This window comes from Enoplosus armatus, chromosome 7 (genome assembly GCF_043641665.1).
Source record: "Enoplosus armatus isolate fEnoArm2 chromosome 7, fEnoArm2.hap1, whole genome shotgun sequence".
Classification (NCBI taxonomy): Eukaryota; Metazoa; Chordata; class Actinopteri; order Centrarchiformes; family Enoplosidae; genus Enoplosus; species Enoplosus armatus.
Genome location: NC_092186.1, coordinates 19,666,064 through 19,692,940, shown reverse-complemented (window position 1 = coordinate 19,692,940; position 26,877 = coordinate 19,666,064). Strand labels below are relative to the sequence as shown.

At 41.0% G+C, this 26,877-nt stretch overlaps 2 protein-coding genes across 2 annotated transcripts; one reads left to right on the top strand and one right to left on the bottom strand.

Annotated features, from left to right (window-relative positions):
- Positions 1–11,990: 11,990 nt before the first annotated feature.
- Positions 11,991–14,045, top strand: jund (JunD proto-oncogene, AP-1 transcription factor subunit). The gene has a single exon (XM_070909051.1). The coding sequence runs from the start codon at positions 12,166–12,168 to the stop codon at positions 12,970–12,972; it is 807 nt and encodes a 268-aa protein (XP_070765152.1). The 5' UTR covers positions 11,991–12,165; the 3' UTR covers positions 12,973–14,045.
- Positions 14,046–19,960: 5,915 nt separating this feature from the next.
- rab3ab (RAB3A, member RAS oncogene family, b) lies at positions 19,961–25,241 on the bottom strand. The gene is made up of 4 exons (XM_070908229.1): positions 25,017–25,241; positions 20,928–21,046; positions 20,478–20,602; positions 19,961–20,151 (listed from the first exon to the last, which is right to left on the bottom strand). The coding sequence occupies exons 1-4, from the start codon at positions 25,239–25,241 to the stop codon at positions 19,961–19,963; spliced, it is 660 nt and encodes a 219-aa protein (XP_070764330.1).
- Positions 25,242–26,877: the final 1,636 nt, after the last annotated feature.

The following is a 26,877-nucleotide window of genomic DNA, read 5'->3' as shown; positions in this document are numbered from 1 at the left end:
GTCTGCTTGCCTGCCCCTTAGCCCTCTTGGTACTGTGACTTGTTTGGACTGATCTGTTGTTGACCTTTTACTTATCACTTGACCTAGTAAAGAATGTTTTTTCTTATCCTACTCTGCCTCCGTTGTCTGCATTTAGGTTCCAACTCTATGTTTTGATGAGCGGGTCCCCTTATCTCATGCTCTACCAGGACACACAAGGACACACACATACCCACATGCAGGTGCTGCAATACACATTGCTGCTGACTGCAGACTTTTTTGAGTAAGTTGTTGTCTTACTTTTCCTCAGATTTGTGCATGTAACTACATTCATTGTGTTCGCACTATGAATGCCCAACTGCAGTGCTGTTGCTGAGCAGAACCAGTGTTGATATTAATGGTGTACTGCAGCTGTGCTGCTGACATGCTGCTTTTGCTACAAAAGACACTGTAGACAAGGAGTAAATGTTGACCGGAAATGTTGTACCAATCTGAGATGTATTTACAATACCAGATTGCAGGATGACATTTTCACTGTATGCCAACAATGGCAAGATGAAACAACTTCACCCTGTCTGTAGTTTGAATGAGTATCATAGCTTTAAAACCCTATTCTGGATATGTACGGTTAACCTGGCAGGAAAAAATGTAACATTCATCATTCTATAAAACAAAACAGGAAGGGTTGTAAAAGGTGACTGGGAGAGATAGAACAGGACAAGTGCAGTAGCAAAGAAGACTAGAGGGCAGAATAACCTTTGAAATTTAATTAAATTCAGCACTAAAGCTTTGCCAAAGCAGTTGAATTGCCAAAAGGTCTATTTTAATGACAATGAAACGAAACAGCAGGATATGTTGAGTTCATGTGGAGGGTGTGTGGAGAATATTTTCCTCCCAAAATGCATGCATGCATAATATCCAAGATGACATTTGTGAGGGAGGAAAATAACTCTATTTTCCACTGCCTCTGAAGTCAGTGCTCAAGGAGCGTGCTAAATCATATCATCTCATTGCTAGGCTGAATTGTTGACCGTGCTAACAGGCTTGGATCGTGTGTGTGTGTGTGTGTGTGTGTGTGTGTGTGTGTATGTGTGTTGGGGGTGTGGGGGCTAATCTCAATGCTGGGCTATTGAGTCCTCCTACCTCTTCTTTACCACCCACACATTTCTTACACACACACACACACACACCACTGCAGTCGCCAGCCAATCTCTACCTCTCGTCCTTTCAATTGCTTTTACCTGCGTCACTCTGCATGTGTTGCCATGGTGATCACTGATGCTCCCCCCACACTTTGTCTCTCCGCCTCTTCCAGTACGAGGATGGAGCCGACTTGTGGCTGATGATGCAGACAGGCTGCAGACGTCATCACTTCCCTCGGGAAGGCGGCCTATTTTTACCACTGTGCACAAAGTATACCAAGCTGCCCAACATATTTATGGAACCACGTCTAATCCCAGCCTGCCATCTTTCCCCACGCTCTGCAGCTCTCTCTCCATTCATCTCACAGAAATGCTGTTCCTCCTAAGGCATATTTTTATCCCTTGAATTGAGATGACAGCACTTGTGAAGGTTTTGAAAAATCTTGTTTTAGTATTTACACTGTTTTATCTGTGATGCTGCATTTATCACCTAAGGGTGATTCCACACACATAATCACCCTCCACAGGGAGGTCAGAGGTCACAGTCACCCAAGTCTTACAATGAAACATTACTGACATTTGTGTTATTTATTAATAAATGACAAAAAAATACATTTGATTGTTTTCCCTGCTGTACTGAAAACGTACTGAACCGTGACCTCAAAACCGAGGTATATACCAAACCGTGAATTTTGTGTACAGTTGGACCCTTAGTGTTTATGTGTTGCCACTTGGCTGTTGTGGGGGTTTTGTACCTACCTACAGTACATTTGCCTCTGAATTGTACTGGAGTATAAAGTAGCAGAAAATGGAAATACTCAAGTAAAGTAAAGTACCTAAAACTGTACTTAAGTACAGTACTTGGGTAAATGTACTTAACTTAGTTACTTCCCACCACTGTTAAGCGTTTAAGATACAGCCTAGAGCCAGTAGCTAAAGTTAGCTAGCTAAGCTAGCTACTCTAAGGTCTAGCTAACAACTGTAATGTAGTTAACCCTGTTGGTGGGTATCATTTAGGTGCGGTAGGGTGGTGGAAGTATTTAAAAACATTACATTGACTGTAGATAATATAGAAAAGTATGTTGGCTTATTGTAAAGTCACTAAACCCCACCAAATTATTTAAGTACCTATAGGAATGTATGAATATAGGAAATGTATAGGGTTTGAAATGATAAACTGAGTGAATTAGTGCTTCATGTGGTACAGTATATTATAGTGTGAAATTTAGACTATTCAAATGACATGACTTGCATGTGTTTGGATTGTGGGAGGAAACCTGTGCACCCACACAGATATGGGGAAAACAGGAAAACACAGAAAGGATCAGGGCTGATATTCAAACCCACTTTTCTTGCTGTGAGGTGGCAGTGTCAACCACTGAGCCACTGTACTGCTCAGCAGCTGCAGAGTTTCTGTCCGGATGTGGCAGATCAACCTGTTCACTGCAGAGGTTTCATTATCTTCCTACACATGCCAGACGTATAAAAGGCTGAACCTGTGACTATGAAATCTTCTAAAATTATGTATGTCTTTGTGGTAACATTTAGTGTAAACCCAAACACTGAGCCTCAAGGGTAAAATAAAAATTGCATGAGACAGTAAGAACATTTTTCCACAAACGGTCATTTACATTTTTCTGTTTCATAGTCTGATTGGAAAATGGATGGAAACCACCGTTTGACATTAAAGAGGCACATTGCTTAACACTTCTGTCACTACTATCACTCTTATTTTCTACTGGGAAAATGATGCAGATAATATAGATATATTATGGATGTTGTTGTAGCAGCAAAATAATAAGAATAAATAGATAAATATTATAGAATTATAATAATTGTATATTGTTATAAAGCAAGACAAGCAGGCCAGCATAGCACTGACAACACTCCCAGTAACAAACTTCAGTCAGGAAAAAGACAGAATGTTAAATAAGCAATGAAACGGATTAAAAAAACTAATACAAATAATTTAATAATAACTAAATAATACAGTTGGTTATATTGAAATCTGTTAGTGAGACCTTAGTGTAAACGTATCATATAGACTGTAAATATGTAAATATGGGTTTAACATTAGGGTGTAATGTTACCCCAAACCAGAAAAACATTACTCTACCAGTAAATTGCTCTGAGAAAAATATGAATCAAATATTGGATGCTTTTGTCTGTCTTTCCACAAAAGGTTACATTTAACCATGAGAAGGTGTTCGCCTGGTGAGGTTTTGTGGTTAAGTGTGTGAAATTGTCGGTGTGTGCTTGTGTGTGGGCACAGGTGTGTTTTGTACAAACCACCAGTACACACACACACACGCTCACACACACACACTGTCACTTAGTGCATGGGGTTCCTACATCCTCCGTGAGTGTGGAACTTCACCTACACTTTGAAACTACGTCATCAGGCCCAGTGGAGCAGGTTAGTGTACATGTAACACATGTGACACAAATACATGTCTATCTATAGTTGTCAGGATTGTTATTTACTTTATTTACTACTAAGTGTACAATATTTTTAAAAAAACTCTTAGACTCAAAGTATCCCTCAGATTAACTGAATCTTAACAATATGTTTAACCAAAATGTAGCTATTCACATATTTATGTGGACTAAAAGTGTTTATAGCTGTTGTGAACAGCCACACTCATAGGTGGGGTGAAAAGACGACCGTCATAGAGAGAGATAAGACGTGATATTGATATTCGGAATACAAAAAAAATATTATATAAAACAGAAATCAGAATCAGAATCAGAATCAGAAACTGTTTATTGCCAAGTAACATACATTACAAGGAATTTGCTGTGGTCTGAAGGTGCTATTGTTTTGATAACAAATAAGTAGAATATAAAAGCTAAAATAAGAATAAGAATAAAAATAAAAATAAGATAAGATAAATAACAACAGTGCAGTGACCAGAATAAAGTAAAGTGTCCAGGTAAAGTGTCCAGTAGGGGGTGGGTGCGTTAATGTAACGCAGGGGGGACAGGGGTGATGTACGTTAATATAACGTATAAGTAGTGTTTGTGTTCGGGGGGTCAATGTAAGTTTGTCAGGTTGACTGCAGAGGGGAAGAAACTGTTTTTGTGGCGGGAGGTTTTGGTCCTGATGGACCGCAGCCTCCTGCCAGAGGGGAGGGGGTCGAACAGATGGTGTCCGGGGTGGGAGGGGTCGGCAGCGATCTTCCCTGCTCTCCTCAGGGTCCTGGAGGAGTACAGGTCCTGAAGAGATGGGAGGTTGCAGCCGATCACCCTCTCTGCAGAGCGGATGATACGCTGCAGTCTGCGTCTGTCCTTGGTGGAGGCAGCAGCGTACCAGACGGTGATGGAGGAGGTGAGGATGGACTCTATGATGGCAGTGTAGAAGTGAACCAGCATTTTTTGTGGCAGGTTAAACTTCCTCAGCTGCCTCAGGAAGTACATCCTCTGTTGGGCTTTCTTGATGACGGAGCTGATGTTCAGCTCCCACCGGAGGTCCTGGCTGATGATGGAGCCCAGGAAACGGAAGGACTCCACAGTGTCCACTGGAGAGTCACACAGGGTGATGGGGGCGGGTGGGGCTGCGCTCTTCCTAAAGTCAACAACCATCTCCACTGTCTTTGAAGCGTTAAGCTCCAGGTTGTTGTTGTTGCACCAGGTCACCAGGTGGTCAATCTCCCACCTGTAGGCAGACTCATCCTCACCAGAGATGAGTCCGATGAGGGTGGTGTCGTCCGCGAACTTCAGGAGCTTGACGGACTGGTGACTGGAGGTGCAGCTGTTGGTGTAGAGGGAGAAGAGTAGGGGAGAAAGAACGCAGCCTTGAGGAGAGCCGGTGCTGATCGTCCGCGAGTCTGAGACGTGTTTCCCCAGCTTCACGTGCTGCTTCCTGTCAGGCAGGAAATCTGTGATCCACCTGCAGGTGGGGTCAGGCACGTTGAGCTGGGAGAGCTTGTCCTGAAGAAGAGCCGGGACGATCGTGTTGAAGGCAGAGCTGAAGTCCACAAACAGGATCCTGGCATAGGATCCTGCGGAGTCCAGGTGCTGGAGGATGAAGTGTAGAGCCAGGTTGACAGCGTCGTCTACAGACCTGTTGGCTCTGTAGGCGAACTGCAGGGGGTCCAGCAGAGGGTCTGTGATGGATTTGAGGTGGGACAGGACCAGGCGTTCAAATGATTTCATGACCACAGAGGTCAGGGCGACGGGTCTGTAGTCATTTAATCCTGTGGGCCCTGGTTTTTTGGGGACGGGGATGATGGTGGAGGCCTTGAAGCAGGCTGGCACGTGGCATGTCTCCAGTGAGGTGTTGAAGATGTCCGTGAACACCGGAGACAGCTGATCGGCGCAGTGCTTCAGGCAGGATGGGGAGATGGAGTCTGGTCCAGCAGCTTTTCGCGGGTTTTGTCTCTTGAAGAGTCTGTTCACATCTCTTTCAAGGACAGACTGAGGTGTCGATGCTGGAGGAGTGGGGGGCACTGTGGGGGGCAGCTGTGGTGGTAGGAGGTGTGAGAGTTCAGCCCCAGGTGTGATGAGGGGTTTGGGGCTGTTGGGCTGGAGCTGGTGGGTGATGGTGTGGGGGATGGTGTCAGGACTGTCCCATTGTCTTTCAAAGCGACAGTAGAAGTCGTTGAGGCTGTTGGCGAGGCGTCGGTCGTTAGCAGAGTTGGGGGCTCTTGGTTTGTAGTTGGTGATCTGCCTGAGCCCCCTCCACACAGAAGCAGAGTCGTTGGAGGAGAACTGGTCTTGTAGTCTCTCTGAGTACAGTCGTTTAGCTTCCCTCACCGCCTTGCTAAACTTGTACTTGGCTTCCTTAAACTCTGCTCTGTTGCCACTCTTAAACGCCTCTTCCTTTTCCAACCTCAGCTGTCGCAGTCTTGCTGTGAACCAGGGTTTGTCGTTGTTGTAACTCACCCTGGTCCGAGTTGGTACGCAGCAGTCCTCACAGAAGCTGATATATGAAGTCACAGCCTCTGTGTACTCATCCAGACTGTTGGTAGCAGTCCTGAAAACATCCCAGTCAGTACAGTCCAAACACGCCTTCAGGTCCTCTGCAGCTTCACTGGTCCACTTCTTCGAAGTTCTCACAACAGGCTTAGAAAGTTTGAATTTCTGCCTGTATGCAGGAATCAGGTGGACCATGTCGTGGTCAGAGTGTCCCAGTGCAGAAATAGTTAAGAACGGAAATGGAGAGCTTGAGTGATAAGATCAAATCCTGCTCTTTATTTCACACACCTGGCCAGTTGCTGCGTGAAGTGGATGTGAATGTCAGATTGACAGTTTCGGAAAATTGTCACAGCCCCCCAATCTGGAATTTTTGAAGTTGATGTGGCAGAAGATGTTCACTTTGGTTGGAGCATGCTGATGCTTTTAAGGCTTTATCTATCTATCTATCTATCTATCTATCTATCTATATATATATATATATATATATATATATATATATATATATATATATATATATATATATATATATATATTATATACAATAATTTATATTAAGTGTAACAGTAGCTTAAGCTTTGGTTCTTCGACCATCAACATTACAACCAAATGTCTAGACGCCCAAGCTCACAGCCCCATAGCAGCAGATATATATATATATAGAACAATATATTATTAAGTCAGAATGATCGTGTATGAAAGATAGGTGCTGCAAAAGGAGGTGAGATCTAAGATTAGGTTTTGATTGGCATTTGTTTTATTTTTGATCACACACTCCCACACAAAGTCACATACCTGCCATTCAGGCACTGTAACATTGTTGGCCAGGATCGAGACATGACATTAACTAGTTAACTGCTTTGATTATACAATGTTTAATTACATGTACGCTTGCTAAACTAGTTACCAGCGTAACACATAACACTTCCCTTGGGCACGTTGGGCTTTATTAGCTTACAGCTCACAGTGGATTCGCAAGAAATTCATATGCGAAGGTGAAAGTAAGCCAACCGTTAAAGATTCTGTTTCACAACAGAAAATGGATGCTCGTGTCTATTAATACCTTCAAAGGGCCCTCATCTTCTCTACTCCCCTCCATTAATCACAGATAAAGTTCAAACCACACATCAACCTGTTGCTCAATACAGTACAAAATGTTCCTGATCTCCTCAGGGCTCTGGCACAGAGGAAGTTGAGCCAACCGATACCTAACATTCCTGACAGCTCATCACTCTGTGCCTTGACTTGCAGCATTAACCAACACTCACTGATGAAAATGTATCAGCTCGTCTTGACTCATGTTTGCATAATTTAGAACATTATTTAGCTGTCATATGACACACTATTACATTATGACACACTAAAAGGCTTTTTACTGAGTGTTTTTATCTGGAAAACTTTACAATATCATGTCAGGAATCCTCATCCCATCAGGGTTAGTGTCATACTGAATGGAGAGGGAGCAGTTTGTTCTGCAGGACCATGCAGCACCATACAGGTATTTTTTCATCTTTTAGCCCATTGCCTATTGGCGACCAAGTGTTTTTAAGTGATTTCCTTCCAGCCAAGCAGTACGTGGTTCAATTTATGTTAGTACTTGTGTAAATCAATTAGATCTGAATCCTCCTTGAAATATTGTAGGTGTGTATCTCCTTTCAGATTTTGTGGCGTGGCGTCTAGCAGCATGGCCCTAGGGAAGGCGCTGTCTGTTGTCCGTTGGTCAGCACACCACTTTGGTCCAGAGTAAAATATCTTGACAACTATTGGATGCATTACCATGAAATTCTGCACAGACATTCAGATTCCCCAAAGGATGACTCTTGTCGATCCCTTTTCATCTAGCGCCCAAGCAGGTCAGTGTTTTCACTTACCCAATGAAATATTCAATTGTTTTATTGTCGTTTTGTTAGAATGCTGGGTTGCTTCATTCTCTACTGGCATTGCATAATTTCTGTTCAAATTTAAAAGTCCAGTTTGCAATTTCGTTTTGATAATAGGTTGCATAATGTGCCAGTTTGAAAGTGCTGAAGAAAATGTACACACAAAATATAAATCAAATTTCGATTTGAATAAATGATACATTTAAAATTGGTCATTTTTCACCATAAGTATTGTCTAATACACACCTGCTTGACAGGTGCATGAAAATGTTTTATTTATTGCTGCCTGTGTATCGTGTGTCAAGTAAATATGTTGGTTTACATTGTAAATTTGATACCTAACAAATGTCCATGATGGAAAACATTGTATATCTAATAAAGTGCTGACAGTGTGCAGGAATCAATTTTTTGAGTATCAAACTCTCACTTCCAGTAGGTTTGAAAAGTGACTGTTAAAGTATGTAGTTTATTCTTCATGAACAACAGCAGCTGTGTTATGTTAGTAACAATGGATTCTTACACTGATTGATCAAACACGATATTTTCATGATTACAAATCCATATCAAAATGTCTGTTATTGATACTCAAACCATGCAACAAAATCGTCTTCTCTATGTTTCAACAGTCATCTTTTCACCAAAGTAAGGCTCAATACACTTCTGTGCCTCGATTTTACATGATAACATCAATTCATCAACATATATCGACAGTTGTCATGAGAGGGGGCAAAACTTCAGCCTCTAGAAAAACTGAAATGTTTAACCCTTTTTTTTGTAATGGTGTTGTGTTATGAATTAAAGTGAAAGGACAATGAAAGAATGCGGTGTGTGTGTGTGTGTGTGTGTGTGTCTTTTCCAGCTACCACCTGCCCTTTTTTTCTTGACTTCAGGCTCAGCACCCCCGCTCTGTTTACACTGATACTCAGCTTTTAGACAAAAATATCTCTCCAGTTGGTTTACTCCCCCCCACCTCCATTTCCGCCACAGAGTTTAGAGATCTGACATCACAGAGTCCATCATGTGATCCACCCACACAAGGCTTTGCAGTGATGGACCTGTGACGCACAAACCTCCTCTGTGTAACCCTTTATAAGCCAGATCACTGTTTGGTAATGAAAGAAACAAGGGGCATTTTCCATTATATTTGGCTGCAAATACTTTTGGGTATTTATTTATTATTATATTTTTAGCTTAATAAATTGATTGCAGATTGACTGACTGCTGTTTGTATCTGTGTATTTATGGATAAAACAACATCACATGAAAAGGGAGGAAACCGAACACAGTCAGACACATTAATTTGCAACATTAAAGGAACAATTCATCTGCAGTGTTCAGTAGCTTATTATGTTATCTATTGATAACTGATGAAACACCACAACAGTATTTCTAAAATAAATGTGCTGTGGCTTGAAGTGCGGTTGCAGTACGCAATAGTGATTTTATGCAAATGTAGTTTGGTAATATTATAGGAGCTCTAGTCAGAAAGCTTTAAGATACAAAGAGTATTAAGTGTAATAGAATTAGCCTATTGAATGAGGCAGAAGGGAAAATCCTGACAAAATGTACAAGCAAGCAAAAACAGAGCTTCCATTATGAGAATTGCTCAGCAAACCTGCACAGAAGATTCATGGAGAACAAATTCACATTAAAATAGACAGCGGTAATATTTTAACTCTTTTAGTTAATCGTGACATTAAATGTTCAAAAGGGAAATTGAAATACTCTAATTAGAAATGGATATCAATTTGACATCAGTTTTAAAAATGGAAAAGCGAAACTAACTGGCAAACGGAAACTCTTGAGTGGAAATTGAAATTATCATGTGACTTTTGTTCTGGGTGTGAGACCAGATCCAACTGAAAAACAATTTTAAAGTTAAACTGTTAACTGACCAGAGGAAGTTTTGAAATCAGATCAGTTTCAGATCTCCTAATTCTGATGTGCATGAACACCACAAGTGTCTTGACTGAGGGCATAAAACAGAAGTAACAAACTTTTTTTCGTGTATAATGAAAATCACAACTGTTCATGTCCAGAATTGTGCAAGCTGACATTTCCATCATATCCTGCAATTTAGCAATTATCATTATTACATTAAATATAAAAAGTATAAATTAAGTAGTATCATAATAAGTAGTTTGAAAATGTAAAGAGGACATGAACCAATCAACACTCACCATGACATCAAACCTCAATGTACCACCTCAGTGTTTGTAGTTTCTCCCTCCTCTCCATGGTAACAGAACTGGTACCAAAGATCATCTATTGAGAAAGGGAATAACTCTGTAGAGTGAAGGTTCTGAACAATTAATCTTAATACAAGGTCCATTTACATTTTTGTCCTAGAGCTTTCAACCATATCTCACTGTCTTACTCAGCAGATGCTCAGTTGTTACGGAGAAGTATAACTAGCCTATATCTATAACTATAATTTAGCATGATTGAAATTCATGTTCCCTTTAACATCATCACGATGTGTTGTCTGACTTTAATGCATCGAGAGGCATAACAAACTTCATGTTAGTGGTTTTCCACAGTAGATATTTGGAAATATATTATTATTATTTACTTGTTGAACTTGGGAGTGAGGAAAAAAACATGTTATATTCTGTCATCCCCATGCCAAACATACGAATACCTATATATATATATTTATTTTTAAATTTTTTAATCAATTCTAATTTTTAAATATTTGTATATATATTCTGTGTGTGTACCATGAAGGGGGCTACAACTCGCATGTCATTGTGCAGCCCTGTGTTGTAGAATGACAAATAAATGTACCTTGAACCTTGAAATAGAGTTGCTATGTTTTGGGAAAACCCATAAAAAACATCTCTCAGCCAGTGGTTAATAGGAAAATCAAGCTTCCTATGTGGAAAAATCAACACATGCAATAAAGGAAAAACCCAAGGACTTTGAAAAGATGTTGGATGGTCAGTCATGGACTTCCTGGTAAATAACACGATAGATTCCCTAACACACTAATTGTTTTAAAGCACCTATATACCCATGTGGGCATGACTGTAATGACCAACATCTCCCTCACTCCCATTGCTCTGTTGGACCTCAAAGGGAGGAACAACTTACACCTTAATGACTAATGAGTTTATAAAGTTAGATGACCTCAGCTAATTACCAACATATCTCTGCCCCACTTCAACCTGAGCAGATATCTATATAGCTGGAATAAGTGAAAACACCTGTGTGGGTGTGCAGCGCCCTTAAATTACAAGCCAGGCTCAAGTAATGTGTATTTGGTATATTTTACTCCCTGAAGTTGCAGCTACAAAATCAGAATAAATGCAATATGTTAGCATTATCCTTAAAATCTGCAGTTTAGGGTTCAACCTCTGGGAACCATGAATGTCTTTTACATATACTGACGACGTTCTGTACCAAATTTCAAGGTAATCCATCCAGCAGTCATCCAGATACTTTACTCTAAACCAAAGTATGACAGATCGACTGACTGATGGACATCATCATAAAAATATCACTGTACACATTCCTTGGTAAAGGTCAATATCACTCAAATGGGTGCTCTTGAAATAGACTTTAATCCTAGGCATGGCCGTAATAACAATGTAGAGAAAAGGCTTTAATTCACCAAAATAAAATGTTACCAGTGATAACGAGACTCTGTGTTATGATGTTTTTAGTTTTTAAAATCATAAAGACTCATGGGAGCCACAGCTATTGATGACCCAACATTTATGTATGCCCATATGTAAATTAAAAAATACAAACTCCAGTGGTAGAAAATACCCATTTATCTTAAATGTCAATGGACATGACATACAAACATCACCATTTCAGAGAGATTGATGAAAGAAACACTGTCACAGATTATAACACTGACGTATTAATACAATACATTATTACATCCATGGGCACTGCCTCCTGTAGCACCTGAATGAGGCGCAGAGTGAGACTTCTTTCCTGTCTCCTCCTCTCTTTATTCAAATTAAAGTCTGGAAAACGTAATTTCTGCCCAATGCGCGCGCTCTAATGTGACATAATGGAACGTGCGAGCCTAGAAAAGCTCGAGGCGGTGCGCGCGGACACTCAGTACAAGCAGATCCTGCTCGAGAGCTGACACGTGCCAACGGTTTCAGTGAAGTGTTAAAAATATGAATTAAACACAAGATATTTTACACTCCGGTTTATTTGTGAGAGGTTATGGGCAGGGCTCCGTTCTGAGGGAGTGTCGAGCTGTAAGACTTGTCATTTTGACTGCGGAAATAATGATGAAGAGCCTGGCGGACGAAGCAGACCTCAAACCGCACCTCCGCGACGCCGAGAGCATCCTCAACTCTCCGGACCTGGGACTGCTCAAACTGGCCTCCCCGGAGCTGGAGAGGCTAATCATCCAGTCCAACGGAATGGTCACCACGACACCCACAAGCCCCCAGTTCCTCTACCCGAAGACGGTAACGGACGAGCAGGAGTTCGCCGAGGGCTTCGTGAAGGCGCTGGAGGACCTACACAAGCAGAATCAACTGAACGGAGGCGGGCAGACGAACAACAGCCTGGATCTGGGCGCTAACATCGCCCCGGTCACCGTCCAGCCGGATCTACCGGTGTATACGAACTTGAACAGTTACGGCAGCGGGCCATTGGAAACCACTGTCAACTACTCCACGGACACAGTCCCTTTCCCGCCTCCTCCGTCGCATAATTTGGGGGCAACCCCGCCGCAGCCGGAGCTTTCTCGGGTCCAGCCGCTGAAGGAGGAGCCTCAGACGGTCCCCGACGTTCAGAGCTTCGGGGAGAGCCCGCCGCTGTCTCCCATCGACATAGACTCACAGGACCGCATGAAAGCCGAGAGGAAGAGGCTAAGGAACCGGATTGCAGCATCCAAGTGTCGGATGCGCAAACTGGAGCGTATCTCCAGGCTTGAGGACAAGGTGAAAACGCTGAAAAGCCAAAACAACGATCTGGCATCAACGGCTGGCCTGCTGAGGGAGCAAGTGGCCCAGCTGAAACAGAAAGTCATCACCCATGTGAACAGCGGCTGCCAGCTGCTGCCACACGAAGTTCAAGTGCACTAGTCGGGGGGTGCAGACCTGCAGTTGGGCTACTGACCAGCATATAAGCTTCATTGACTTTGTTAATGTTGGTCTTTCTGTATGTAGCGTAGCCCAGATATGTGCCGTTCCCAGTGGAATGAATGCCAGACCACGTAGGCTAAATTGTACATTAACGATGGGCTGTTTGCACCAGCGAAATGTACCTGCTACATACCTGGTAGAACAAAATTTAAGATAATGGGTGATGGGTGACTATAATCGTCTGACAATTTGGACAGGTTGCATTTCTATTCGTAAAACAATTTCCAGATCCACATTACTCCACAGTCCCCTCCGCCCAGTGGAGAGCACGCATTACTATTACTTATTGGATTTTTAAATGAATACTCGCCAATTGTTTTTTGGGATTTATGCCGAAATGAAGAGCATTTGCCTTTTAATATGTTTGATGTATGAAATCATGTTCTGTCTCGTATAAATGTTTACTGGTGAACAAGGCAGCATTAAACTGCAATTTCTTTAAATGGAATTTGGCCATGGGCTTTCCTGATAAGAGAACGATGCACTTATTGGGGCTATATGCTCAACGTTAATGACTGTAAAAAATGTTTACAGACTGGTTGTGTCTATTTTCAGTCTCAAACCTGGACCAAACGGATTTACAATATTTATACAGAAATATGCACATTCATGACACGGATATCCTTAATGTGTGAGGAACTGGCTGTAACAAAAAAGCATATACACCCACATTTGATATATAAGAGATAATCTACATATATGGACTATCTACCATGTATTTCTATAGGGAACAATTTGCATGTTGTTGACATACTCGAATGTTGCCCTACACAGCTGGGTGTCAAAGGGCACCATTAGTCAGTATTTATTATCTTTAACCTTTACAAACACATGTATTTATCTATTTTTTACTCTACTGTCTCCCTTTTTCAGTGTGTTCTTGTTTTAATGTGAAATGTGGTAACCTTTTTGTTGCACTGACTGTTGCTGTCACTTCTGGCCCACAGTTATTTGGCTGTATGCCGCTGTGTTCTGAATTAAATGCTGCTCGGCAATAAACACTGTTTCCTCAATTTTGGCCCAGCTCTCATATTTACATGCATGTTGGAAAAACAGGTCTAAGTCAGTGTGTGCAACAGTAAACCAGTCGTTGGTGGTGAATGGATGAGGCCTACAGATGTTCCTCCATAGAAAGTTGTCCAGTTCAAGACATAGTGTAACCATTTATTTTAAGACTATGTTCAGTTTCATGAAGGTATTCAAAAACTGCTTTAACTGAAGAATCAGTTTTGTGCATTAGTCTCAAGAATAACATAATGAAGTTACAATATATTGAATTTGACTGTAAGAAATTATATTGTGGGTTACAGTAGATGGCAGTGCCAACACAAAATAAACTGAGAATATCACGGACTACAACTAAAAGTCAATACAATATCATTATAGGTGTGATTCTTTTTATGGAACTCTTACATTTATAGCTTGCTCCTCTGATAGAGACTGAATTAATGAAGTCGGTGTTGTGTAATAACAGGATTTTAGATGGGTGTGTGTAGGAATCTGCATCATATCATTGCCCTGGTTTCTTTCTCCCTCTGCTGGTTAATTGGGAAATGGCAAATGATGTTCATGCACTAATGGCTGAAAGGACATTTTGGTGAATGTTGGGTCAGTTTCTGACATCCTGAAGGACCTTGAAGAGCTCCCAGATGTCCACAGCAAAATGAGGATAAGTTTGATTTAACTTGTCGTTGAACAGACGTCAGCCTATAGTCTGAAGGTGGATGAGGACTGTAGTTTTATTGATTCCTCAGCAGGGAAGAATTAAATCTAATTAGATAGGGTTCCATACAACATAATGTTGTCAAATGACAGTCAAATCCAATGCAGATTTATGTAGGGGTCCTTAAGATCAGGATTAAACCAAAATATTAGTTGCATCAGTTTTTCAGTAAACACTGTGTGGCCTTTTGATACTGACTGGTGTCTCCACCTATGATGAGCAGGAGGCTCTTGTCTGACAACAGTTCAAGAAAATTAGAACTGCAAACCTGCAAAATAATTAACATAACCAATCTGGTATGGTTTTTGTTTTTGATACAGTACATCACATAGTTTGCCCATGAAATAGATGTGGTCCACCCTGCCTTGAAAAATATTTATTACTGGTCATCCTAAAAAGAATAAAATATAGAACCGTAGTGGGGAAATGAAGGTCCCTCTCACAGACAATAACTATAATTTCAAAAGTGAAAACGTTGCAACATTTTTGTCTCGATCACCTCCACCGAAAGCCATGTGACGGAGAGATGAAAAGCATGTTGCAGCTCAGTTAACGTGTAGAAACAGAAATGTTTGGGCATGTTGACCTCTGAGTAAAAACGTAACTTGGAGGAGGATCTGATTGTTGCACCAGAGGACAAAAATAAGACTGAAGGCAACGTGTCTTCATGTCTTCAGTCACTCTGAGGCAGGAACAAATGGGATTTTGACAAAGCTTAGCATCACTAACAGCAATAACAGCAACACCAGATATTAATAGCCCACTGCCACTTGTAGTAGTTAATGCCCTCTTTGCTGATCTAATGATCCAATCTAATGTAACCAACGAGCCACTTTGGTTCACAGCTTCCACGTGCATTCACCTGGTTAGTCTATTTGATGTTAATATTTGTACACTTACCGTGTCCATATCTGTGTGTGTTTTCCCTAAAAGCAACACTACCCTCTGGATACGTAATCTGATTACAGTTCTGGGACAAAGTTTTCTTTGTACTTCTAAGGGAGGCAATGTAATGATTAACTTTCCGAAAGACGCAGTAAAGAGGTTCATTTTCACTCACACCTCAGTTGTGCTAAATCCAAAACAACCACAAGAGTTTACATGCACAAGAGTCTCTTTTAGGAGAAGGAAACTTTCAACTAAATCAAAAATTCCAAACTGTTCTGACGTACCTTTCTAATTGGTAATGTTATATAGAAACATTTAATCAAAGTCAATTATTATAAAGATCAAATTTTACAAGCTGCTGCTTGCCGCACAAAATATTTTTACATTGTCTGCCAGCAAAAAGTGAAACAGTGACATCTTGAGGCTGTTGGGACAAGAAGCATCCAAACATTTGCCTCTAATTTTACTGCTTAACTTCCATGACTCTGAGCTTGCGTAACACTAAAACTTTTGATTATTTTGAATAAATCTGGATCTAGTCTTTACTGTCTGGGTTAAAGCAACATTTATGATGCAGCACAAGGCCTTTTAAGTTAGTGCACATCTATAATATCAGTTTATTTGGGGATTTGATCATCTTACCCCCAAAGGTACAAAATCTTCAAAAACAAGGATCAACTGATTGTTAGTAACTTTTTATTGTTTTACCACAAAGTACAGATAAAAACATCCACAGCATATTCTCTCATCTTAATGGCCCAAACTGAGGAGGATTTGAAGAGGCAGTGACGCGAGACCAAATAAATTACGTGTTTCTGCGTGCTAGTAGAAGATCTAAAGTCGGCAACCTCTACCAAGCTTGATGGCATTTCTTTTTTGTATAGATACTGTAGTGTGTATTGCTTTGTAACAGAGTGACACATTCATTCACAAGCAGGCCTAGAAATGAATGCAGATACAGTACAACATGGCTCTTTTGGGGTTTTCAGGTTTTTTTACTGTCTATTTTTTTCCTCTTTTTTCTTTAACTTGTTTTTTTGTTGCAAGCCTGAGTCGATACAACACAATCCACACATATGACTCAAAGGTACAGTATTTACAGATCTGGTTTATATAGAGAGGAAGACATATTAGAAAGGAGAACAGTTTCAAAGTTTGGATTTTACCGGAAAAGAAACAGTCACAACCAGTAAGAAGTAAAATATACGCATGATCAAAATCGTCTCCCAGGTTTGTCGTGATCATCACTCCCTCTCTGATGAGAACATCACTACTTTGGTGGGACACTTTGACTCAGGCCTCATTATCTCAAACTTTAACAGTCAGTGGCTCATCTGTGATTTCAGGTTTGTATGCTACACTTGACAGTTAAGTAATGCAACAGTTACTCTCAAAATGAATGCTTTTCTGATTCAGATTTGCTTTAATCAAATAGTCAAAGTCACAGACTTTATGAAGTCCGTGATTTTGACCACGTTTTATAGTACTTTGCCCTCTCAATCCACAGGTGCCATCCTCTTTATCTCTGTTTCTGCTGGAAACAACAGCAAGCCTGGATTAACAATCAATTAAATCAATGAGTTCACTTCAGTCCACCAAGCAGCACTTGCTTTATTACAATTTTAAACTTTTAAAACTGGTCACACTGCTCATTCTGGCATCCTACAGCAAAAACTGTGAGCTGCTTCTACAGCAATCTTTGGTGAAGTGAAAAGAAGGAATACCCGACAATCCAGTTTTAACTGTGGAAACTGTATTAAAACAAGTGTACAAACACTTTCTGAGTCTTTAGTGGAGGGGGGAGTTGTGCATGCCCAGAGTGAGTGATGCTATGTAGATTTAAAAAGCATACTAACTTAGCATACTTAGCTGAAACAAGGCATGGTTACAGTGTTGGAACCAAGAAAACCTGATATTTAATTCCTGCATCGACTCAAAACTGATGTTACAAACTCAGCAGCAACCTGGCCTATGAACATTTCAGCCTCCAGCTGTTTGATGCTTGTTTGACTTTAAACTGTCTATACTTCACCTGAAGACTGAGCATTGGAGATTCCATTACACATAAACAGACAAACAGACTCTGTAATAATACTGCAAGGAAACATGAAATCGCTGAGTGTTGGCGTGTAGCTTCACCTAACATACTACATACCAGGTTCAGAGATGAAACGAAATTAGCACATAAATGACATGGATACTGCAGTCCAGTCTTCCCAATACCATTAAATGTGCATTTCAAAATAATGCATTTAAACTCACGAGTGGTTGAACTGCAAACACATCATGATCCTGGATACAGTCTCTCTCAGTGCAAACTAGATTAGATGTCTGTGTGATTCAAGTCTCAACACCAGCAAGACAAGTATATAGTTACTGTACTCGTCAATCAAGCTTTGAGTACTCAGGGATGTTAAAACGAGATCTAAGGTTTGTGCCATGTAACAGCACATGTACCTGGTTCAGCTGGGCATCTACTGTCTGTCACATGCCATCCTGTTCGCTGCTGATGTTTCCTTTCACTCTCTTTGGGTCAAACTATCAGATAAAGGCAAAATACCATAAAAATTAGCTAACAAAACAACATAGTCTTGCATCCTCCAAACCCATTCCATGTTTTAGAGAATGATTAATGAATGATTATTGATGCAGGAAAATAGCTGTGACTATCCGAACAGCTAACAGGGAGATGAAAACCAAAGGTTTGCTGCTTTCTGGAGTCAGAAATTGTCAGCTGTTATTACATAATTTCAACCTCAATACTTTTAGTTGGTCCAGCTCAGTATCACTATCAATATGTAGCATTGTTAGCAAGCACAACTGCACAACTGTGTTGCTCAAAATGCTTTTCAGATATCCTTAAATGTTTGCATCGTCTGTTAGTGACAGCAGACACAATAACATCTTGGCTGTTGGGACAAGAAGCCTTGATGACTTTGAGCTTTCAGAAGACTCAAATCGTTTGATTATTTTGAAAATCTCCCGGTGTCAGCTTCACTACAGTCACTGTCCAGCTTCAAACAACATTTATGAAGCAGCACAAAGTTTCTCCAGCAAGCGTCTTCCTCTGATATCAGAGCTATTTTAAAATGTTTCACTTTATTAGCTGCGGTGCTGAGTGGATTTGGAGGATAATAAACATATTGGTAGTTTTCCGACTCGTTATTCAGACTCACTTATTTCACTGCATTTTTCTTAGCAGGAAGTTTGAATTTCTGACTTTGCAACATCTCTGAAAAGCAGCATAAGACCAAACCAACGGGGAAATGAAACGACTCACGGAGGAGCTGCCACACATCATCCAAACAAACCCAACAACACAGACCTCTTATAATTGATAATATCCTCATATAACTTCATTCCTTTTAAAATTCATTTCCAGAAACGCATACCTGTAAATATTATATATATTGCACAACATTTATATGTACATTTGAAATAAATATAATTAAATAAAATGTGTCTCTTCATTTTTTGCAATTTTTTCCCTAGCGCTATCTTGTTCATATTTTCCCCCACCCGGTATTTCATGTATGAAAAGAATAAATGGGGCACCAGAATACAAAAAAAAAGAAACGTAAAAACATAAAAAAGGCCAAATGAAAAGGCTCAGATGAATAACGAAAACAAAACATCTGCTAATACCTGCCACATCTATGTTTAGATACCAGGTGAGACAACAAATGAAACACAGATCCATGTATGTTTGATTCTGCGTGTATCCAGAATCATATAAGAAACGTAACACATCAGTATGGAGCAGATTTCAGCTGGATCACCCCTCCCTCATTCACTCCACCGTGGCCTTCTTGGTCACCATATCCGAGGCTGACATCTTTTCAAGACATTTGACTGACATGAAACAAAGTACTGTAAACATCAGAAGGATTTAAATGGCACTCTGAGGACGGACGCCGTCAAATCCTTCTTGTAAAACCACACAGGGAGACAACGCAAGGTGGGTCGGGAACCTTCAAGAACCTGTGCTGCAAAGAGTCTGAAACATTGATCGGTTTGATTGAACTTTGGCATCTGACCTGCACCGATCAAAACGATCAGACACCTTTTAGCTCCTTTATGAGGAGGAACCAGAAGCAAATACACCCCGAGCACTGGTCCACGAGCCTTTCAGAGCGTTTCAGACACTTTGCAACCTGGTTCTTGTGCCCTCTTTGCCAATGATCTTTACTAGGTTACAGAAAGAAGCAGGAAAGTGAGTGAGAAGGGTGATGGAGTATGGACCCGAGGCCCAGGGGTCCAGCTGAAGGAGGACAAGGAGGAAGAGGGAGGAAAAGGGGTTCGGGGGAGTAGTCAGCTTTAACATGCACAGTCCTGGTGAGGAGGAGCGGGCTGCTCTGTCAGCTGGGGCCCCTGCTTGGCCCCTGTGACGGCGGGATCTCCGGCGTCCAGGCTCTCAGACATCTTTTCACAGATGATGTCAACCAGGCGCTCAAAGGTCTGCTTCACATTGATGTTGTCCTTGGCGCTAGCCTCGAAGAACTCAAAACCTGGACAGGAAACAGGGTGTGGGAGAGGTTTAATGAGGACGTGGTCACCTGAGCTACTGCACAGTTTAGTGGTGAAGATGTAGTAGAGTACACCTGGTGAGTTGCAATTTTAACCAGGTGTACAGCAGCTTGGCTCCACTGTGAAATATCTTGAAAACTATTTGATGGATTTTAATAGATATTCATGGTTCCAAAAAGGTTCCTCTTAATTACTTTGGTGATCCAACAGCAACATCTAGCAACACTAAAGTTCAGCCTGTCCGTTGATTCACTTCAGGTCAGTGTACCTAACAATGAGTGTGTGTTTGTGTGTGTAAACAACTCACCGAGGTGTTCAGACAGCTGCCGGCCTCTATCTCCGCTCACCACTCGCTCGTCATCCATGTCGCACTTGTTTCCTACCAGCAGCACCTGGGCGTTGTCCCACGAGTACGTCTTAATCTGAGTCGACCTGGGAACCAACACACCCAGCAGTCAGAGAGGAAACTCAAAGACTGTGACCACGCAGCAGCTGAGTGTGATCCTGAAGTCTGAATTATTCCTCTCACATGTGTGCACTGAGAAAAGCTACTTAAACCAAGATCTGAATCACAGTGAGTGAACAAAGTTACAAAATCTGGTCCTGAAAAATGAACCGTACATGTGACTTTTATTTCACATCTAAAATCAGAATTCCACTGAAAGAAAATTTCCATCCAAGATCCAACATCCACACAGCACAAAGCTCTGTGGCGTACACTGTAGTCATGTGACACTCCCCCAAGCCACTCACGTACCAGTCCTGGACGGCGTTGAAGGACTCCTCGTTGGTGATGTCATACATGAGGATGAAGCCCATGGCTCCTCGGTAGTAGGCCGTGGTGATGGTGCGGTAACGCTCCTGACCTGCAGTGTCCTGGATAAAAAAAACAGCAGCACATAAACTTTCAGCTCTTCAGACAGTCTAATTGGTCCTTTTTCCTTATTTTCCACATGAAAGACATTTGGCACAAGCCCTTAGAGTTTCCCCACACTGAACTGCGAAACACTCTGCAAACACTATTAATATTGTTATTCTTTTCATCAAAACCTCTGAAAAAAAGACCAAACAAAAATCATATTCCTCCCACAGCGTATATACACCACAGGTGATTCTGACTCAGGTTATGATAACTAAAAGGCTTATAACTAGTATTACACACCAGGATTATATTGTTGTATAGTACAGCAATTCACTTGACTTTGGGTTTTCTGCCGTTATTTCAGAACACTTGAGCCTAAAGATGGGACATAGACAAACATATACACACATACACACCAAGGGTCAGACTTGACATGCGACATGTCAGACTCACACATTGTTCCCATGTGCTCCAGTAAAGTCAGCGTATTATAAATCTGCCAGCGGGTGACACTTCATCAACTCTCTCTCCTTGGCCACAAACCCAGGTCAGGTTGGATTTCAGTGCTAAGCGCTAATGAATGCTCAGGGAATTAAAGCCTTAGTGTTTCTGATACCCAACACCCTGCGTCTCTCTGAGACGAGCAGCTTCTGGTCCAACAGCATCACTCTGCTGTCGGTGTGGAGATCAACAGGGCAAATGACTGAGACTGAACTGCAGAGACTGGTGGAAGTAATCAGTTACAATCACTGCCTCTACTATTAGTATTTACATACTGTTTACATACTGCTTACAGCTACATTATACTGTGATACAGCCTAAGCAATTCATCAAATGATTATATCCTGCTTATGAAGGATAAATGGGGAGGCTAAAGTGTTGCAGTCACATATACGGCAAATACATACCCGCAGTGTGTCTGTTATTAAACGTTCTGGGGACTTCATTTACCTTGAAGCAGCTAAACAACACACACATAACATGAACTGCAACATACAGTCTCTGACAAAGAGTCCATAAATGTGCACACACAAAAACAACACACTGTACACACACACACTTTTTAGCTTTTTTTTCCTTGGACTCATCAATGTGTCAATTCACTCAATCACACATGATCCTTCTCAGGTCACAAGAATATGGTATGACATCTATTTTCAGGGAGCTGCAGCTCCATGTTGTTGGTTGTTCTGCAGTTTAAGTCCTGTTCATCCACTCAACGTGCTGCAGGCCGCTCGAGAGCATCAGCTCCATAACCAAAATGTCAGTGTAGGTAGCACTGAGTGGTATTACATAATGAACGCATGGGAGTACTCGTCTTTGGGTTCACCATCAGCTCTGAAAACTGTTAGAGCTGAGAAAACTTTAGGTAGGCAAACAGCTTATATGCTAAATTATATTACATTAATAATGTTAATTTTCCATCAGACGAGATAAACTAAGGTGGGAGTCTGGACATGAACTTGTCATGGATACTTGAGAAAAACAGGGAAGAAAAGTCAGTGAGGTTATGAAATAGTCTCTTTTTCATGCTTTAATTTGAATCAACGGATATGAAGGGCAAGAACAAACTATTACTATACTATACAAAAATTGGGCTGTAGGAGGTATTCAAGCTCATATTGCCATGATTTTTGTAATTAATTAATAAGTTGTTATCACATGTTATATATGTTCTGATATCATTGAGGTTCATACAACAGTTTATGTTTATTTAAATAGTGTAATATAGGTTAACTATACTAAGGTTATATTCATGTTTTCTTCAAATATATATATATATATATTAGAAAGAAATAATTGTTAGTTACAGCTCAACATTTGACTGTAGTCATGAGCACTGACAGCATGAATGTAGCAATAAAGTCTCCACCCCAGTTTAATGAAAAGATAAGTGGTGTCCAATCTTCCTGTATTAGCTGCAGGATGCTGACATAATACACATAAATAGAAAACCCCACAAACGCCACTGTTTCAACTGAGATAATATGTTTGACATACAATATACGTATAAATCTATATAAATGGGATTAACTGCACACTGTGAAATAAATATACATACTGTGTGTTGACCATTTTCATTTTGCTCTTCTGGAGTCTCAGCAGAGAGATGGGGGATGGGGATTTTTATGTGTGTGTATGTGTGTGTGTGTGTACAGGGAGGGGAGGGGGATATCTACTCAGGGAGATGTGTAGTAGCGGGGGAGGGGACAGCAGCACCCAGTCATCCGTTCCTCGTGCTCTGATTGGCCGATTGTGTCTTCCTTACCAGAGGCAAGACCTGGCAAAGGCTGACAACAGAGACAGCCCTACACATACAACACACACACACACACACACACACACACTTTGCTCTGCTCACCATCACAGCTCTGCCTGCTGCAGAACGTGTAGTTAAGGTGGAGATGATGTGATGATCTACGATGTGATACTGACACACCAGTTTCCTGCAGCTCGGCAGGCCTGTTCTCACAGCTTGTCTTTACTCCGCTTTATAATTGTGTTCACTGTTGAGCCCTCAGGAGCCAACACATGTTTGACGCAACAAAACATCTGAAAAAACACGGCCCTGTTTGGTCCTGAAATCACATTAATGTTGCTAACTGTGTTTTGGTCTCTTTGGTCTCTACTTTATTGTATTATATTTGTATTGTACTCATCCAAGGGTCAGCTGGATGAGCAGGCAGCAGAGAAGACGGTGCTGCAGATTTGTGTGTGTTTACAGTGATCTGAGGACAGTTCGCATAATGAAACTGCACCACAGGGCTGAGTTTCACAGAGCGGCAGATAACTCTGTTGAACACGTTGTGAAATATCCTATGACATGTAATTTGCTGTATTATTAGATATCATTAAAATACATTCACACAAAATTCAGGTTTTGTTTCAGAGGTTCAGGTGAGTATCTCAGGGATTTAGCATCATCTTTCTGTCATCAAGTGTCTAGCTAACTTTCACATCCTTCAGATGTAGAGCTCAAAGCAAACTAATTTGTCCAACATATCGTCCAACCGAGAAATGCAAAAGTGTTTATAGCTGCTCTGAACTGCCACACTCGAAGGTGAGAGGGACAAGATGCAAAAATTGTTTAAACACTGTATGGGCATAATGACACACACTTCAGGACAATCCTTCCAGGAAGGCATTCATAGTGTTGTACTTCACATGAAAAGAGACAGAAATAGTTGTGTAAAGATGGAAAAAGAGAGCTTGAGAGAGACACACATCTGGCCGTGTGTTAATTGCTGTGTTAATGATGCATCATCGTTTTCGGAAAGTTAAAGTTACAGTAATTGTTGGATGCAGAAGTGTCTGTATAGGCTCTACCCGTGCAGCAATAACAGTGCACAAAACATTAGGCAACTTTGTCAAATGTATCCTCAAACTGATTCATCTTAGAAATACACAGAGGAAAGAAAAGACAAATGGAACATCGTGGAAACAGGAAAAAGGTTTGAAAACACGTGGTCCAAAGGTCATATGTGGAAAAACTTGGCTTTGTATTTTTCTTTCACAGGCAACGAACCGTAGTCAGCTGCTTGTCTGAAGTTAATTTTGGTCTGAAATGCTTTTGAAATCATCATCATCTATACAAGGGAGAGATATTTGACAAACTGGTCGAATTAGGCCCTGTTTACACCTTGTATGAACATCTGTCCTGACTGATCCGATCACAAGTGTGTCATGAAGCAACTGGATGACTGAATGCTGTGGATTTTATGTAAGTGACAGTGACTTCCAGTACCATCGCAGATCTCCAATACTGTTTTGTGCTGCATGTGATGCAGATTTTCTTGCACTAAGCCTTCCTTTTAATAAGCCAGTTGTGCATAATAGTAAGTGTGACATATATAAAATAAATTACCAACAGATTCCAACTCTAATTGCACAGCTGCGTTTGAATCTATCAATCTCAAAATGTTACGTACATGTAAATTATAAATCTTAGTTCAATTTACTTTCTGCCAGGAAACCATGTCTTACCCAGATCTGTAATTTGATCCTCTTGTCATTCCTGTAGATCGTCTTCACCTTGAAGTCGATGCCCACCGTACTGACAAAGGCCGGTGTGAAGGAGTCGTCGGCGTAGCGGAACAAGAAGGAGGTTTTGCCCACACTGCTGTTTCCAATGATGAGGATCTTGAACATATAGTCAAAGTTTTGGTCCGAAGACTCCTTCTGCCCGTAGGTCGCTGTTGCTGAGGCCATCTGTGGACAGAGGCGAAAACAAAACTTTAATCAGATGACCTCTGTGACCTCAACAAGTGGCAGCCATAGCTGTTGTCAGGGGTCCAACTGCACAGGGCCTCACGCCTTTTATGGGCCAACAAACCCAACATACTTCAAAGCAACTTTTTTGTCTGTGCAGTGAAAATAAAGGTCACTCAAAAAAAGAAACTATGCGATTATTCCTTCCTGGGTTAAGGTCCCAGCTTCCAGATGAATGCGCCCCAAATCCAAAGCCTAAATAAAATATTTCAACATCATAGTTGCTCAGGCTGTGACTGCTCTCTGCACCCGATTTCACAAATGTGGGAGTTTGACATTTCAAAGTTGAAAGAAATGAACTATGTGCGTACATCAGTGTCTCGGGGCAGACTGTGTGGGCTCGTTATTCAGCCCATTGAAGAGGATGTTGCATCCAAGATGAATTACACAGATGTCACTGCAGCCAAGAAAGCAAGAAAAGTGACTTTCATGTAATTCATTCAATTCATGCCTTATCTTATGTTGAGTCCATCTCATCTATTCAAATTACACAACATGACAGGATTTCCGTAGTGCTGCCATATTAACATGTGCCAACATGACTTTCTAAGAGTTGTTATTTTTTTTGGCTTTACCAGAAAGTGAGGAAATGTGACGACCGTAAATTGCTGTTGGGTGTCCGTAATGCAGTTTAAAAGTTGTGCATAATATTGTGGGTTGAATGTAGTGCAGTTTAAGTTGTGCATAATGCTGTTGGATGTGTTCAATCCTGTTCAAGGTGAGCATACCACTGTTTTACCTGTGTGTAACGCTGTTGTGGCACCGTAACAATACAAGTGTGTATGTGTAAAACACACACACTTGCATTGTTATAGATGATTATTGTAACGTTTTATCTCCATGTAAAACACTTCTATGACACACAAATGAAATGCATTTCTACAAAATTGTCCTGCACAATTTAACTTTATAAGCAGCTATGTGCATTGTCCTGTGGTTAGTGTGTATGCATGTAAGTGATGAATAGGGGGGTCTCCGGTGCCAAGTTCACAAAGGGTCTTGCACCCCTCCCCACGACAGCTCTGTTGGCAGTGCTTTAAAAATAGATGACAGTGACCTTTCCTGAGAGTACAGCGTTGGATTTTCTGTTTGATCCACACTCCTAAAACACTCTTTTAAGCAAGGCAATAAAAGTTTCAGAGATTTCATTCCATGCTGAAATCTGTGCAACACATCTGTGACATTGAAGATCAATTTGAAGGAAAAATCCTATGTACAGTATGAATATTTATGGTAAAATAACCATCTTATTAGCATAAATCATGAGAAACAGAGCAATAGAGAAGAGCATCCAATCCAGTCCCAAAAAGGGATACAAATATACTGTAGATATATAGATATAGATATTGATATAACTCAATAAGAACATCAGAGCAGATATCCGCAGCTGTCAGTCACATACATGAACAAGTTATCTATAAGAGTAGAAAGGCGAGAGTGCTGAGACAAGTTAGCTCATCTGACAAAGCTTAAGGGAAAACTATATCTATGATGTGGGTAATGAGAAAATGCAGAGTAGAGCTGCGACGATTTGTTTATTAGTCTTGATTAGTCAACTGGTTTTTCAAGCAAAAAT